This window comes from Stomoxys calcitrans, chromosome 2 (assembly GCF_963082655.1).
Source record: "Stomoxys calcitrans chromosome 2, idStoCalc2.1, whole genome shotgun sequence".
Lineage (NCBI taxonomy): Eukaryota > Metazoa > Arthropoda > Insecta > Diptera > Muscidae > Stomoxys > Stomoxys calcitrans.
Genome location: NC_081553.1, coordinates 225,053,232 through 225,069,695, shown reverse-complemented (window position 1 = coordinate 225,069,695; position 16,464 = coordinate 225,053,232). Strand labels below are relative to the sequence as shown.

General features: G+C 35.3%; 1 protein-coding gene across 1 annotated transcript in view; it reads left to right on the top strand.

Annotated features, from left to right (window-relative positions):
- The window catches only part of LOC131994848 (trichohyalin-like), a 54,499-nt gene that overhangs the window by 17,655 nt on the left and 20,380 nt on the right, over positions 1-16,464 (top strand). The window contains exon 3 of the mRNA XM_059361786.1: positions 5,436-5,514. Coding sequence (XP_059217769.1) covers positions 5,436-5,514 — 79 coding nt within the window. The remainder of the gene's footprint in view (positions 1-5,435; positions 5,515-16,464) is intronic.

Here is a 16,464-nt window from a genome sequence, read left to right as displayed (position 1 = left end):
AATTGAATGGAAAGGGTTTGAAGTTACAATTGCATAATAATGTACATAACTATTATTTGTAAGATTGAATTGTAATTTAAGATTTCAATTGCTGCAATTTCATAAAATCCGCCTTCAAAATTTTATAAATATTATTAAATTGATCTTGATGTGGATATATTGGTCGTCCCGGTAGCCGAGTTAGTAGCGTGCTCTGATTACAAGTGCGGTGTTCGATTTCCATCAGAGATCTGGTTTATCGGTACTGTGGTATTACAAGGGACTAAAATAGTCTAAGTGAGTCTGTGTACAAAATAGACTGTCATTCTAATTTGAACCAACCTATTAAATTGAAAGCTTTTGAGCTAGCATAACAGTTAAACATATAATAACACTGTTATACTATTTACTACTTTGGTGTTACACTGTTTTTTGTTTGTATAACACTTACATTAAACTGGTATACAACTTTCATACTTTATTTTAAAAATCACATTGTGACAATGATTGATGATTTTCGTATTACGATAGCAAAAGTTCTAATAATTCTGGTATTTGTGTAACAGTGAAATAAAATATTATCTGATGCTGTTATATTATGTTAAACTTGAAAATTAGCTAATAGATGTAACAGTACATTAAACATCAAATGAAATTGGAACTTTTAGAACTGTACAACGCTTTTACAAAACTGTTATATAACTGTTATACTTTGATTGAATGCTTATATTTCAAAATTGCTAAATGTTTTCCTTTACATTTGAACCAATGAAATTGTATAACACTCAAACAAAATTGTTATACAACTGTTATACTTTGATTTGAAGTTCATATTTCAAATTTGTTGGACGATTTTTTATATATTTAAGCCAATTGTCAATTTATAAATTGTATAACAGTTAATGTCAAAACATTTTTATTATATGGGAGTCGTTTGAAATTTCACTATGCAAAAATGTTTCATCAACTGTTGGATTTAACTTTGAACTGAAATATTGCTTTTGGATTATATAATACTTGTATAAACCACGTTGTACACTGTTATACAACTGCTATACTATATTTATAACTTATATTACGAAATTAATTGATGAAATTCGTAATACTAATATGATTTGAAGTTCATATTTTAAATTTGTTGGATGATTTTTTATACATTTAAGCCAATTGTTAATTTTTAAAATTGTATAACAGTTAATATTCAAAAGTATTTTATTATATGGAAAGCGTTTGAAATTTCATAATGCAAAAATATTTCATCAACTGTTACATTTAACTTTGAACCATACATTTAAATTGAAATAATTTCCAAAAATCCATTTTTAAAATTTTAAATGTTATACTAAATTGAAAGTTTTTGAAATTGTATAACAGTTAAACATAAGATTTATAATACTTTTGTATAATCTTTGACTGGAAAGTTTAAAATTTAATACTGAAGTTGAGTTTTATTTTTTTAAATAAATTAAACATAGCTTTTGGATTGTTGAATACTTGTTTAAAATTATTGTAAACTGTTATACAATGTTATTGTATATTTAACAAAATTATATTACGAAATTAATTGATGATTTTAATTGACTAAGATTTTCATTTAAGCTGAAAATTAACGAAACTGCATAACACTTATACAAAACTGTTATACAACAGTTATACTTTGATTTATAGTTAATATTTTCAAATTTTTTTGAAGATTTCCTTTATATAAATCAATTGTCAATCTTTACACTGTTATTACAGTTAATGTCTAAAAAATGTTTTCAAGGTTTTAACTATTTTTACTAAATTGTGAATTTTCGAAATTCTATGACAGCTAACCATAAGATTTATAATAAATACTGTTATATCATCTTAAGCTTAAAAATTAATTCTTAAATTGAATATTAAAATTGAGTTTTTATTATTTAATAATTTAAATATTATTTTTGTATTGTATAACACCTATATACAATTGTTATTAACTGTTATAAAACTCTTATAAAATATTTTAGAACTCATATTATGAAATTGGTTGAGATTCGTTGTAAGATTTTTATTAAACAAGATTACCAATTTTCGAAACTGTAGAACACTTATACAAAACTGTTATACAACGGTTATAATTTATTTGAAATTTAAAATTTTGATACCGATTTTTTTATTTTCGTTACGTTATATCATGGTGGATGAATTTCAAATTTTAAATAAATTAAACTTTGCTTTTGGTTTGATTCATACTTGTTTAAAATTATTGTAAACTGTTATACAATGTTATTGTATATTTTACAAAATTATATAACGAATTTAATTAAATTAAATTAAAATTAAAATTGAGTTTTTAATATTTAATAATTTAAATATTATTTTTGAATTGTATAACACTTATATACAATTGTTATTAACTGTTATACAACTCCTTATAGCTTATTTTAGAACTCATATTATGAAATTGATTGAGATTTGTTGTAAGATTTGTATTAAACAAGATTACCAATTTTCGAAACTGTAGAACACTTATACAAAACTGTTATACAACTGTTATACTCTATTTGAAACTTGAAATTTTGATATTGATTTTTTATTTCCGTTACGTTATATAACGGTGTAATAATATTGCAACAATTTTGTTCGACACACGTTCAAATATTGTTATCATAACTCCTATAAATTTCCATTTATATACTAAAAATCAAGTTTGTGTCTTAAGTCTTTTGTTAAAATGAATTCAATGTATACATATGCTACATTACATCCTCAGGTAGCAAGGTGAATAAGGTATATATTATATTACTTAAGAGGCCACCGTATCGCAGAGGTTAGCATGTCCGCCTACGACGCTGAACGCCTGGGTTCGAATCCTGGCGAGACCATCAGAAAAAAAAATTTTTCAACGGTGGTTTCCCCTCCTAATGCTGGCAACATTTGTTAGGTACTATGCCATGTAAAACTTCTCTCCAAAGAGGTGTCGCATTGCGGCACTCCGTTCGGACTCGGCTATAAAAAGGAGGCCCCTTAACATTGAGCTTAAAACTTGAATCGGAATTTGAATTTGCCCCTGTTCCTTAGTGGAATGTTCATGGGCAAAATTTGCAAATTGCATTTACTTAAGAAAACTGTTATAGGCACTTGAATTTTCATCTTTCAACCAAATCTCTACAGACTGTTTAACTTTAAATAAAAAAAATATCTTATTGTTTAAACATTTTGTTTAATTCTTTCTCTCTTTGTGGCCCCAAAACATGTTTGATGCTTAGGTCTTTTGTTTGTTTCATCACATTTCTGGCAATTTGATTGATATCTTTGCATATATCTTCTGACTTTAGCGATTATTTGGCTACATCAAAACAGAATTTTATTGTGTCCAAAATACAAGGCAATCAAATGTTATTTATTTTTGTCAAAAACCAAGTTTTATGATGTCTTAATACAAAAAAAGTAATCTACAAGAAAAACATGCGCAAAACAAAAGCTAACCAAATAAATGGAGAAATAAATGTGGTTATAAAAAGAGGAAGGCTTTGGGACAAAGAGAAATGCAGAACTAGAAAATAAAAACAGAAAATTGTAGATAGACAACAAGTAAATGCCCACTTGAGTTAATCGTAAAATCAAAATAGTTTTGTTTTCAAAAAAAAAAAGCTGGTTAAATGTAGAAAACACATGCTTCCACGCAAAATGGAGAAAAAAAAAACACTTATAGCAATAATAAAAAGAAAACAAATCATGTCTAACACAAGTTGTTGAACGAGATGAAGATGAACAAAAACTATTAAATATTATTTTGAGTTTTTTCTTGAACCAGAAAAAAAGAGCATGCATGCTACTTAACCAAAATGAACCACCATAAATCATTATTAGGCAAATGATTTTTTTTTTTTCATGGACAACAACTACGGGTAGCCTTTTTTTGGTTTGAAATTTTGTTTTGATTTTCTATTTTGGAAAAAGAACTCAACAAATTTGGCTGATGCCTGGTAATAAACTTAAACAAGTATAAAATGCTATAACAGTTTTGCGTGCTTTTCTCATCGATTTTGTACTTCTTAAGCCTATAAACAAGTTGAAGAATTGCCTTAGTTTTTTTTTCTTCCAAAAATTAAATGATTTTTTAAGCCCCTTTTAAGTTGGCTTTTTGGTGAGGGACTTTAAGCCTAGCTTAATGGGCCACATTCAATGGGGAGTCATAAAACAAATATTTGTTTTAGCTCAACCATGTTATTGGACGCTTGCTTGGCTGTAGCTATGTAGCTGTGCGTTTTTCTTCTTCTTTGACCGGGTATTGTGATGTAAATTAGATTTTATTGTTATGGTGTTGCTGGTTACAAATTGCTTTAATATTAATGGTGTGGGACCCCCACCATCCCAAAACGGAATGATGTCAAATGACAAATGTTTGTTTCCCTAGCTAGCGTCTTACACTCTCCCATCTAACCATCCATCCATTCATCTCCGTTGGTGTTTGTTGCTATTTGGATGTTATCATTTAATCTATGATAAATTTTGGAAACAACAACACCAACACCATCAGAATTCCATCACCAGCTATGTGTAGTTGCCCTGCCTTACATTTGTTTTAAAGGGGAAAAAAGAAAAAGTTGCCACACATGGAGTCAAATCCCACGTCCGTTTTTTTTGAATATCGCCTATTTTATTATTATTTCCATGTTTTCATTTTACAAAATTTTTGAACCAATTTGATAAAGCATTGACAAAATTTATGACCTGTAACAAGCTGTGTTTTTCCCCCAATATTTTGTTTATTAACATCATTGTTTTATTTACGATGTACAACTTGAAATTTAGCAGCTCATAAAATTTCCTATAGGCTTCAATCGAAATATGTGTAGTTTTTTGGAGACAAAACCAATTTTATTGAAGGCGGTTCAATAAAATCTCAACATTTATCTTTTCCAAATTTATTAACATAAACATTAAAAATAATAAAGGGAAGGTTAGAGGTACGGGCAAAAGAATTTAAAATATCAATAAAGTGTTTGAACAATAAAGAAGTTTGGTAGTTGGGTTTTAACACGTTGTAAAATTTTGTGGGAAAATTAAATGAGATTGAAGTTTCAGGGTTTACAATTAAGGCCATTATAAAAACACTCACATTTATTAATTTTATTATCTCTTTTAATTTAATTTTGTTATAAACTGTCAAATAAACCGATTTTAGCCTCTAGAGGGCGCAATTCGTGTCCGATTTGGGTGAAATTCAATGTGGCTGAAATTTTTTAACTTAGAATTTTGTTTCAACTTCCAAGACTCACACCCGGTATGATCAAAATCGGTTCATAACGTAATGTAGCTCCCATATAAGCCGGTCGCCCGAATTGACTTCTTGAGCCTCTAGAAGGTGCGATTACCAGCCGATTTGGCTCAAATTTTGCATATGGTTCTGTTATTTGTTTTCTAAATAAACAGTTTTTATTATGAATTTGTCATGTTTGGCCTATCGTTTTAACATTTCCCCAAAGGAATCAATCCCAGGCAGCCGGTTGTACGCACCGGATTGACCAGATGGAATCCTTTGTCGGCAAGGATTGCCGCCTCAGTGTACGTGTTCGTCCTTTTTACGTTATGGAAAAGGCAAATCCCGCAGTGCCTTCACCGCACGTGTCTGGTTCATGCCGGCATTGAAAAGAACCCCGGATCCTGGTTCTGTTTGGTTTGCCAGAAAAGCCTTTATCAGCGGTCGGTGTCGGTGAGGTGTAATCGGTGCATGGAGTGGGTACATTTTCGATCTGGCTCTGACCTCACATCACTACGGGAGTATGCAAATGCAAATTTGCCCATGAACATTGCATTTAGGAACAGGGGCAAACTTCTCAAATATCAACGAGTGCTGTCTCGGCTACAAAAAGGAGGTCCCTTATCATTGAGCTTTAACTTTCTGATGTTCTCGCCAGGATTCGAACCCAGACATTTAGCGGCATTGGCGGGCTAACCTCTGTGCTACGATGGCTTCAGTACGAGAGTATAGTCATGCTGAATATGTTGCAAGGTGCTGTGCGAACATAGACAGCTGTGGGTCACAAGTGTCGTCATCGTCGCCTTCCGCGTCCTCGTCATCGGACTATGTGACCCCCCGGCAATATACGCAACAGCTGAGTTCCAGCCCCAATATTGCCAGTCCAGTGCCGGGAAGTGCATGATTTTTGCAACTGAATTGCAATGGACTCCGTGGCACGATCGACGAGAAGAAGGATTAAATGAGTCGGAAGAATATATTGGGCAGCGATCCAGGAGACAAAGTTGACCAACACCTGCAGGTTGTACAGTTTGACCGGATACAATGTGCGAAAGGAAGGCTGAAGGAATGGAGGAATTCCGTGCAATTTGGACCCATCTCGCCTGCGCCTGGCGCTAGTGGGTTACTATCTGGCCATAATCGTCTGGTTCTAGGGGACTTTAGTGTGGATCACATTACATGGCATTCCCCCCTAGGTAACGACCAGCGTGGCATAGCTTTGGCAGAGCAGATTGAAGGCTCCAAGTTTTGCACGGTGAATGAGGATGCCCCGACTAGGATTACGGGGAGGTGTAGCAGCTCGCCAGACATTTCCGTTGCATCCCCTGATCTACTGAGTGACGTAATCAGACAAGTCGTCATTTCTTTGGGATCAGACTACCTCCCCATAATTCTCACCATCGACCGGTTGGTAGCTGTGTCCCAGATAATGACCATGATTAGAACCCCGACATAAGTGGGTTACTATTTGGCCATTATCGTCTGGTTCTAGGGGACTATAATGCGCATCACATTTCATGGTATTCCCCCCTTCCCCATAGGTAACGACTAGCGTGGCATAGCTTAGGCTGGGCAGATTGAAGGTTCCATGTTTTGCACGGTCAATGAGGATGCCTCCACTAGGATTAAAAGGAGGTGTAGCTGCTCGCCAGATATTTCCGTTGCATCCCCTGATCTCCTGAGTGATGTATCCTGGCATGCCGTCATCTCTTTGGGGTCAGACCACCTACCCATAATTCTCACTATCGACTGACCACCCGGCTTCATAACCTCTGAGCGCCGAACGTTTATCAAACAGAAGAAGGCAGATTGGGCTGAATTTAGAGAGTTCGCAGATAGCCTCTTCAGTGAACTGGCACCCCCCTCGGATGTGATAGTTGCCGAGAGGAAATTCCGAGACATCAACGCAGCAGCCGCTCGCTTTATACCAGCCGGTCGAATACCCAAAGTGCGGCCCAATTTCCCGTCTCAGGCATTGGTACTCGCAGACGAGCGTGATGGGATTCGTTGTACTGACCCCACTAATCCCAAAATCAGCGAGCTGAATTTGGAAATTAACAGAGTAGTCAACGAACGAACATAGGCGGAATTTGTGGCGGCAACACTTGGAGCAATGTAATTTAGGCACCGGTTTAGGCAAGCTGTGGTCTACTGTACTGCTACCCGGTAGACGGAATGACAGGACCTCAGTCACTTTTGGTGACGTAAACGCGACTGATCCGAAGAGATGCGACAGGTTGTTCAACCGTCAATTTAATGTGCATCTCGAGAGTGACAGGGCAAAGAGGAGAGCTATTCGCCGTAACCGTAGCCTCCGAGCCAATGGACAGCCATCACAATTTAACGTGGGCGAAGTTACGAATGTCATCCGTGGCGCCAAATCATCTAATGCTTTGGGCCACGACGGAATCTCTGAAGAGATCTGAAGATAACTGCCACCAAATCTTCAGCCACATTGTTCACTGCAAATACGCGTGAGGTAAATACTGAGCTGACTGTGATGGTCGATGGAGGAATGATTCCGACCGTCAAGTGTCCCAAAATACTTAGCATCACATTTGACAGCTTTTACACATTCTCCCCACAGCAATTTGCGATAAAGTCAAAAGTAGAAACAAAGTCTTCAAATCACTTGCCTGCAAAGCAATTGGCCGTTCTGTGGTAAGTTATGCAGCGCCAGTGTGGTCTCGTCAGCTCGGTGACACGCAGTGGAATAAAATTCAGATCTTTCAGAATGCCGCCCTCCGAACTGCGACGGGCTTTCTGCTCAGTTCTCATGTGGACCACCTCCATCAGGACACTACCTGTACGAAGACATAACTAAATGCTGTCTAAGCAATGCCATTTGGGCTGTTATCGCAGAGACCACCGCCCAGACGCTTTAAGGTAGATCTATAGGATTTGGAGCGTGAGGTTCAGCGCTACAAAAGAAAACCTCTAGAGCAAGCGGCATATCAAGCGGCATATAGACAACATTCATGTAGACACGGTAGCAGATGCGGTAATGGGATACCGAGTGAATGTAGTCCTTGGAGAACAACCGCCTCCCATTGCACCTGAAGAAATTGACCTCCCCCGGCAAACCAGAGTAGTTCTGGCTCAAATACGTTTCGGCAGATGCAGCCGCCTCAAATTCTGCAGACCAAGGATTGATGCCGACTTGCCAGATGTATGTCCCGATTGTGACCAGGGACCACACGACTCTGTTTAACTGCCCAGCCAGACCCACTCGAATCAGACCCAGATACCAGTGGACGCACCCCATCTAAGTGGCAGATTTCCTGGATCTTGACACTCAACAGAATCAAAGGAATAGAATTTATAATCTTTTATTTTTTTTCTAACGTGCAGAAGTGTAGTTAGCACACTTCGAAAAAAAACTTATTTTGAAAAACCACAACTTGATATGTTTATCTGCCACAGCTTTAAAGATTTGTTATCTTAATAAAGATCACACAATCGTATTGAATATTCCTTTCCATTGTTGTCCATTTAAGCCTTATTTAAATATTTATTTGATTAGTCTGTCAATGTGGCCGATAACCCATTAGCACCCACCAACTGTTGTATGTATCGAATGGCATAGAATGTCTTTAAGGTTAATGGCAATAGCCCGTAAATGCTAAACACTAACGTTGTACACTTCAATTGCATCCAACTTGTCAACGATGTCATATAATTATGTCACAACAACAAAAAATCAAACAAGCACTATGTGGCAAATATTTTAATCGACCTCTTATGCAACCTTTTTATGTTTCGATCGTTAGACTTAACCAATGTTCTTGGCTCGAATTGTAAGTTGTCCCAAAATCAAAAACAAACAAAGACAAAAAAAAAAATGTCCATGCTTTGACACATGTTTTGTGAGACTTCAAATCGAATCGATTAATATGAGTAAGCATTTGAATGGTATACAGCAATTATATGTGTGAGAATTATGTGGTTTGTATTTAACTGTAACCTTAGGGTGGAGTAGAAAGTAAGCGCATGTATCGAGATCACAAAATGAGCTTAAATTATTTTTTTTCTTAATAAGATGCCTTAGAAAAATTATAATGAATTGTCTTTATAACAACTTCCATATTTTTAATCTTTATTATATTTTGTATTTCATTCTTATCCGATCCACCCCATGTTATATTCAAATACTTATGTTTGTATGTATTGTACATATGTATGTCTGGCTAAATCAGTATGCTGTGTGCTAGGTGCAGTTCTCTCTGTCTGTGTATAGTTGCCGCTATATTTTATTTTTTTGCAAAATCACTCCTCACTTTTAGCATTTATTTACATTTAAAAGGCAATTAAATAACTTAAATGTGATCTCAGTCTGCACAAAATAATGTGCAAAATGGTAAAATGATAGCCATTTACACAAAGCTACAAATTTTTTTGGTTATATTTGAATTTCCTGGAAAAAATTTTTTTAATTCCTTATAAAAAATTTAAATGCACATATATTGGGTTGCCCAAAAAGTAATTGCGGAATTTTCATAAAGTCGGCGTTGACAAATTTTTTCAACGGCTTGTGACTCTGTAATTGCATTCTTTCTTCTGTCAGTTATCAGCTGTTACTTTTAGCTTGCTTTAGAAAAAAAGTGTAAAAAAAGTATATTTGATTAAAGTTCATTCTAAGTTTTATTAAAAATGCATTCACTTTCTTTTAAAAAATCCGCAATTACTTTTTGGGCAACCCAATACATTGAAAAAAAGGTTTGTCCTAATTTTAAAAATTCTCAAACTTCATTTAAAGATGACAAATTTACCAATTTTTTAAGGAAATGTTTCATGGTGAAAGATATTTGCCTTGATATTAACGATTTATATGCCCTCCTCCATAAAATGGAGGTTTGTGTACCAACTTCGTCATTCCGTTTGTAAAGAAAAATTGATCTAAGACCCCATTCAGTATATATTTTGTTGTTCGCCATGACATTTTAAGTCGATATAGCCATGTCGGTCTGTCCATTTGTCCGTCTGTGAACAGCGCTCTGACTTTCGAAGGAGTAAAGCTAGGCCCTCGAAATTTTGCAAAAATACTTCCTATTAGTGTAGGTCAGTTGGGATTGTAAATGGGCTATATCGGTTTATATTTGGATATATAAACCGATCTTGGATCTTGATTTCTTGAGCGTAAGGAGGGCGCAATTATTATCCGATTTGGCTGAAATTTTGCACAGCCACTTCTCCAGTGACTACTTCAACCATTTCTCAACATACGTGCCAAATATGGTCTTAATCGGTCCATAACCTGATAAAGCTCCCATATAAACCTATCTCCCGATTATCCCTCTTGAGCCTCTATATGGCGTTATTCTTATCCGATTTGGCTAAATACTCCTAAGAGCATAGTTTCAAACTGGAAGATTTATTTTTTTTTAACAAATCCTACTGGTGAGTTTGGTGGTAGCAAACGAAATCGCGATCTAGCAAACCAGTCAAATGCTATTACAAAGCAAAAATTCATTTTCTGCCCAACTTTAAACAAGTAAAAAGGCGTTAAGTTCGGCCGGGCCGAACTTCGGATACCCACCACCTCAGGTATATACGCAAACCACCTTTCATTACAATCAGGTGAAAAATGCATTATTTATGTATATTTTAGCAGCTTTATCGAAATATGGTCGGATTTGGACCAAATTCGACGCGGTCTATTGAGAGGCCTAAAAGGTACAAGTCAATGATCGATTTTGTAGAACAAAGAAATTAAACTTTTAGGTAGCCATATCCAAATATAGACCGATTTGAACCACATACGACATGGATGTCGGAAAGCCTAAAATAAGTCACTGGGTCAAATTTCAGCGAAATCGGATTATAAATGTACTTTTTATGGGGCCAAGACTTTAAATAAAGGGATCGGTCTATATGACAGCTATATCCAAATCTGAACCGATCTGGGCCAAAATGCAGAAAAATGTCCAGGGGCCTAACACAACTCTCTTTCCCAAATTTCGGCAACATCGGACAATAAATGCGCCTTTTATAGGCCCAAAACATTAAACCGAGAGATCGGTCTATATGACAGCTATATCCAAATCTGGACCAATCTAATTCAAATTGAAGAACGATGTCTAACACGATGGCCTAACATAACTCACTGTCCCAAATTTCGACGACATCGGACAATAAATGCGCCTTTTATGGGTCCAAAACCTTAAATCGAGAGATCGGTCTATATGGCAGCTATATCCAAATCGGATTCGATCAAGGCCAAATTGAAGAAAGATGTCGAAGGGCTTAACACAACTCACTGTCCCAAATTTCAGAACAATCTGATAATAAATGTGGCTTTTATGGGACTAGGACCCTAAATCGGAGGTTCTACATGGCAGCTATATTCAAATCTGGACGAATCTGAGCCAAATTGACGAAGGATGTCAAAGAGCCTAACACAAGTCACTGTTCCAAATTTCAGAGAAATCAGAAAATAAATGTGGCTTTTATGGGCCTAGGACCCTAAATCGGAGGATCTATATGGCAGCTATATTCAAATTTGGACGAATCTTAGCCAAATTGACGAAGGTGTCAAAGAGCCTAACACAACTCACTGTGCCAAATTTCAGCAAATTTGGATAATAAATGTGGCTTTTATGGGCCTAAGACCCTAAATCGGCGGATCAGTTTATATGGCAGCTATACCTAAATCTGAACCTAGATGGGCCAAATTGAAGAAGGGTGTCGAAAGGCCTAACACAACTAACTGTCCCACATTTTAGCAAAATCGGATAATAAATGTGGCTTTAATGGGCCTAAGATCCTAAATCGGAGAATCGGTCTATATGGCAGCTATATCCAAATATAGACCGATCTGGGTCAAATTGACGAAGGATGTCGAAGGGCCTAACACAACTCACTGTGCCAAATTTCAGCAAATTCGGATAATAAATGTGGCTTTTATGGGCTTAACACCCTAAATCGGCGGATCGGTCTATATGGGGGCTATTTCAAGATATGGTCCGATATAGCCAATCTTCCAACTTAAGCTGCTTATGGACAAAAAACAAATCTGTGAAAAGTTTCAACTCAATATCTCAATTTTTGAAGACTGTAGCGTGATTTCAACAGACAGACGGACAGACGGACGGACATGTCTAGATCGTCTTAGATTTTTACGCTGATCAAGAATATATATACTTTATAGGGTCGGAAATGGATATTTCGATCGATTTTTTCTAACAAAAAACGATTTTTTCTAACAAAAAAATTTTTTGAAAATTTTTTTCAAGAACTAATTTTTTTTTAAAAAAAAATTTCAAATCATGAGGTTTGACCTGTGAAAAGTCTAATCCTGAAAAGTGCGAGAATATATCTTTCCTGACAAATATTTAGCTTTTTTTAGTAGATTTGTGTTGATTTAATTCCATCGCCTCAAAGTCACTTTGCGCCTTCAATCTTAAAATACTAAGCCTTCAGCATATATATATCATTTAACAATTTCTAATTAAATTTATACATATAATTATCAAGTTTAGAGCATTTAGAGATTATGACATTTGTTGTTTGCCACACAATGTGTGGGTGGTTTCTTGTGAGAGACTAGCGTGCATATTTAATGAATAAATTAGAAAAGAAATCAAATAAATCCATAAAAGCCATAACAAGCACTCACAACACAAATAGGAGTGCCACTAAAGATAAATGCTAAAGTGAAAATTGTATAACAAATCTTGGAAATCCAAGATTTTGGAAGATGTAAGCAACGGCTTTAAGAGCACCCTACCAGAAAATATGTGACACATGTGGCTTAAAAACAAACACTCATTACAGCACATGCACATGTATTTTACTTTAGAAAAAAAGTGTAAAAAAAGTATATTTGATTAAAGTTCATTCTAAGTTTTATTAAAAATGCATTTACTTTCTTTTAAAAAATCCGCAATTACTTTTTGGGCAACCCAATACCTGTGGTTTGAAATTCTACAGAAATGCGGTTAAAGTGTTAATGGCATGCTAAGTTATCGACGCCTATGTCACCCTCTCTTATAAACACCCTCACCCTATTTTTTTTTCACAATTTATCCTTTAAGTGGGTAACAAATTGCCTGTTTCATTGGGAAAAACCTCTCCTATTCATCGATTGGATTACATGTGTATGGCTTTGGGCTCTTACTTTCTGTTGGTCTGCAGTGCAAATGTCATGCACATGTTGAACATCTGAACATATTTGGCTTATGACTAATTGTTTAGGTGACCCATGGCAATAACAACGAAAAACTCCTGTGCGAGAAAAGAAAAAAAAATCGAAAAAACCCCCACCAGCCACCACTTGAGATGTCATGCTCTGCACGGCAGCCATTATGAGTAATGCATTAAATATGTTGGCGTTTGCCATAATGCCTCATGCAATTCGTTTATCGACTTTGGCTCTTTGTATTGTTTGCCAAATATCTGCCATAAGCATTACAAAAGCGTTTTGATTATGAAGCTGCTTTGTTGTGTCTTAGGTTTTAATCTTCAACAAATTTATTGTATATAATTCTTTTTGCTTTAATATTTTTATGATTAAAAAATCATAAATTTTGTGATTATTTGTTGTTGTTTTTTCTTTCGAATGCATTGCCTTTGAAAATCAATCAATTTTGTTTGTATCGAAAATATTATTATATGGCTTGGAAGTATGCATAACAAGCCAAACAATGGCCATTGGCAGTGGTTGTCTTTGAAACAAAAGACTTAGGCAACGAACAGGGGTTTGAAAAGCAATGCGAATTAAAGTTTGACATTTGAAATTGATTATGAATGAATTGCATGGATGGGATTTTACCATAGAATTTATTAAGTTTTGCTTATGTTGTTGTATTTTTGAATTCAATTTCATATACCAAACAAAAGACTTAAGACACAAACTTTTTGGGCAAATTGATTTAATGAATGCAAAGCGAATGGTTTCATTCAACAAGGGATTAGAAATAAGTTTTAAATCATAATAAGTGACAGCATTCGTTGGATTAACTGTGAAGTTGGAACTCACAATGGGGTAGAGTGTAAAATAGGAGGGGGGGAGGGAGGTACAAGACTATTTTGACAATCAAATGAAAGGTTATTATATACAGCACCTTAACATTACAGGCCATGGTGGAGCATAGGTAATATGATCCTAAAGGCCTGGGTTCGTATCCTGGAGCAAAAATTTGCAGAGATTTTGAGATCCTTTTTTTATACCCTCCACCATAGGATGTGGGTACACCATTCCGTCATTCCGTTTGTAAAACCTTGAAATACAGGTCAAGACCTAAGACCTAATATATACGAATTCTTGATCGTTGTGACATTTTAAGTCAATCTAGCCATGTCGGTCCGTCCGAATGAACGCTAACTTTCGAAGGAGTAAAACTAGGCCTTTGAAATTGTGTACAAATACTTCCTATTAGGTTAGGTTGAAAAGAGGGTGCGGATAATAATACCTCCCATGCCATAGGTGTATGTGGACATACACCTAAGCCAGTAATCGGCTTGTTGTGAGTTCCTTATACTAAACAGTAACCCCGAAAAATACTTCCTATTAGTGTTGGTCGGTTGGGATTGTATTATATATTTACAATAATATTGGGTTGCCCAAAAAGTAATTGCGGATTTTTTAAAAGAAAGTAAATGCATTTTTAATAAAACTTAGAATGAACTTTAATCAAATATACTTTTTTTTACAATTTTTTTCTAAAGCAAGCTAAAAGTAACAGCCGATAACTGACAGAAGAAAGAATGCAATTACAGAGTCATAAGCTGTGAAAAAATTTGTCAACGCCGACTATATGAAAAATCCGCAATTACTTTTTGGGCAACGCAATACATGCGCAATTTTTATCCGATTTGGCAGAAATTTTGCACATATCATTTGCGTATGACTTCCAACAAATGTGCCAAGCATGGTCTTAATCAGTCTATAACCTAATATAGCTGCCATATAAATCGATAACCCGATTTGACTTCTTGAGCCGCTAGAGGGCATAATTCTAGTCCAACTTGCCTGAAGTTTTGGGAAAGGCGTTTCAGTATGACTTTCAACAGCTGTGCAAAGTAAGGTCTAAATCAGTTTATAACCGGATATGGCTGCTCTATCAACTGATCTCCCAATTTGACTTTGTGAGCCTCTAGAGGGCGCCATTATGAGTCGATTTGCCTGATATTTTGGGAGAGGTATTTTTCTATGACTTTCAACAGGCATGACAAGTACGGTTCATATTGGTCAATAACTTGATATAGTTCTTATATATTGGGTTGCCCAAAAAGTAATTGCGGATTTTTTAAAAGAAAGTAAATGAATTTTTAATAAAACTTAGAATGAACTTTAATCAAATATACTTTTTTTACCCTTTTTTTCTAAAGCAAGCTTAAACTAACAGCTGATAACTGACAGAAGAAAGAATGCAATTACAGAGTCACAAGCTGTGAAAAAATTTGTCAACGCCGACTATATGAAAAATCCGCAATTATTTTTTGGGCAACCCAATATTTGAATAAGTCATGCAAGGAACTTTACAAATGCGACCCCTGGTGGAGAGTATAGAAACATTCGGCTTGGCCGAACTTGGCAAAACATATTTTCCCACTAGAGGGCGCCCATTTTTCAATAGAATTTTAAGAAGAGCTGCTTGTTTTTGCTATGTTGGCCCAAAGTAGTTCATCATTCCCACAAAGATTTAACTCTGACATGCCCTCGGAGTTTTATTTTAAACTTTTCATTCTTTCAACCAACGGTACTACAACTTCACATATAGTGCACATATAAAAGATTCCAAAAAAATGATTTTACGATCTCATACAACAAAACTTTAAGCCGCAGCCATATTAAAGGCTAAGCTAATAATTCAAAAGGTCAATAATACTCAGACAACTCATAAAATTTTAACAATTAATCGATTGTAGTCTATAATGATAATATCAGGATCATAAAAAAATTAAACCCCCCCACCCCCCGGCCCCCGCTTCTGCAAAACAAAGTGTCTACGGCAATAGGCTATTAGAGTTTATTCATTTAACTAAGTGGATGAGGTGGTAGTGTTGGTGTTGGTGTTGGGTATCTCTCTAGACTAAAGATCACTATCTATGATAAGTCTATGGCTGGAATTGGCTTTCAAAGAAACATTTTTTAGACTATAAAACATAATGTGATATGACTATGATGAAGATAAATGAAAGGTTAGAGAGCATGTTTAGAGATCATTAATGAAGGATTTTATGTGGTGAACATTAGCATATTAATGCTTTAATAATTATACAAATGCTACTACAAGTTTATATTGGTCTTTCTT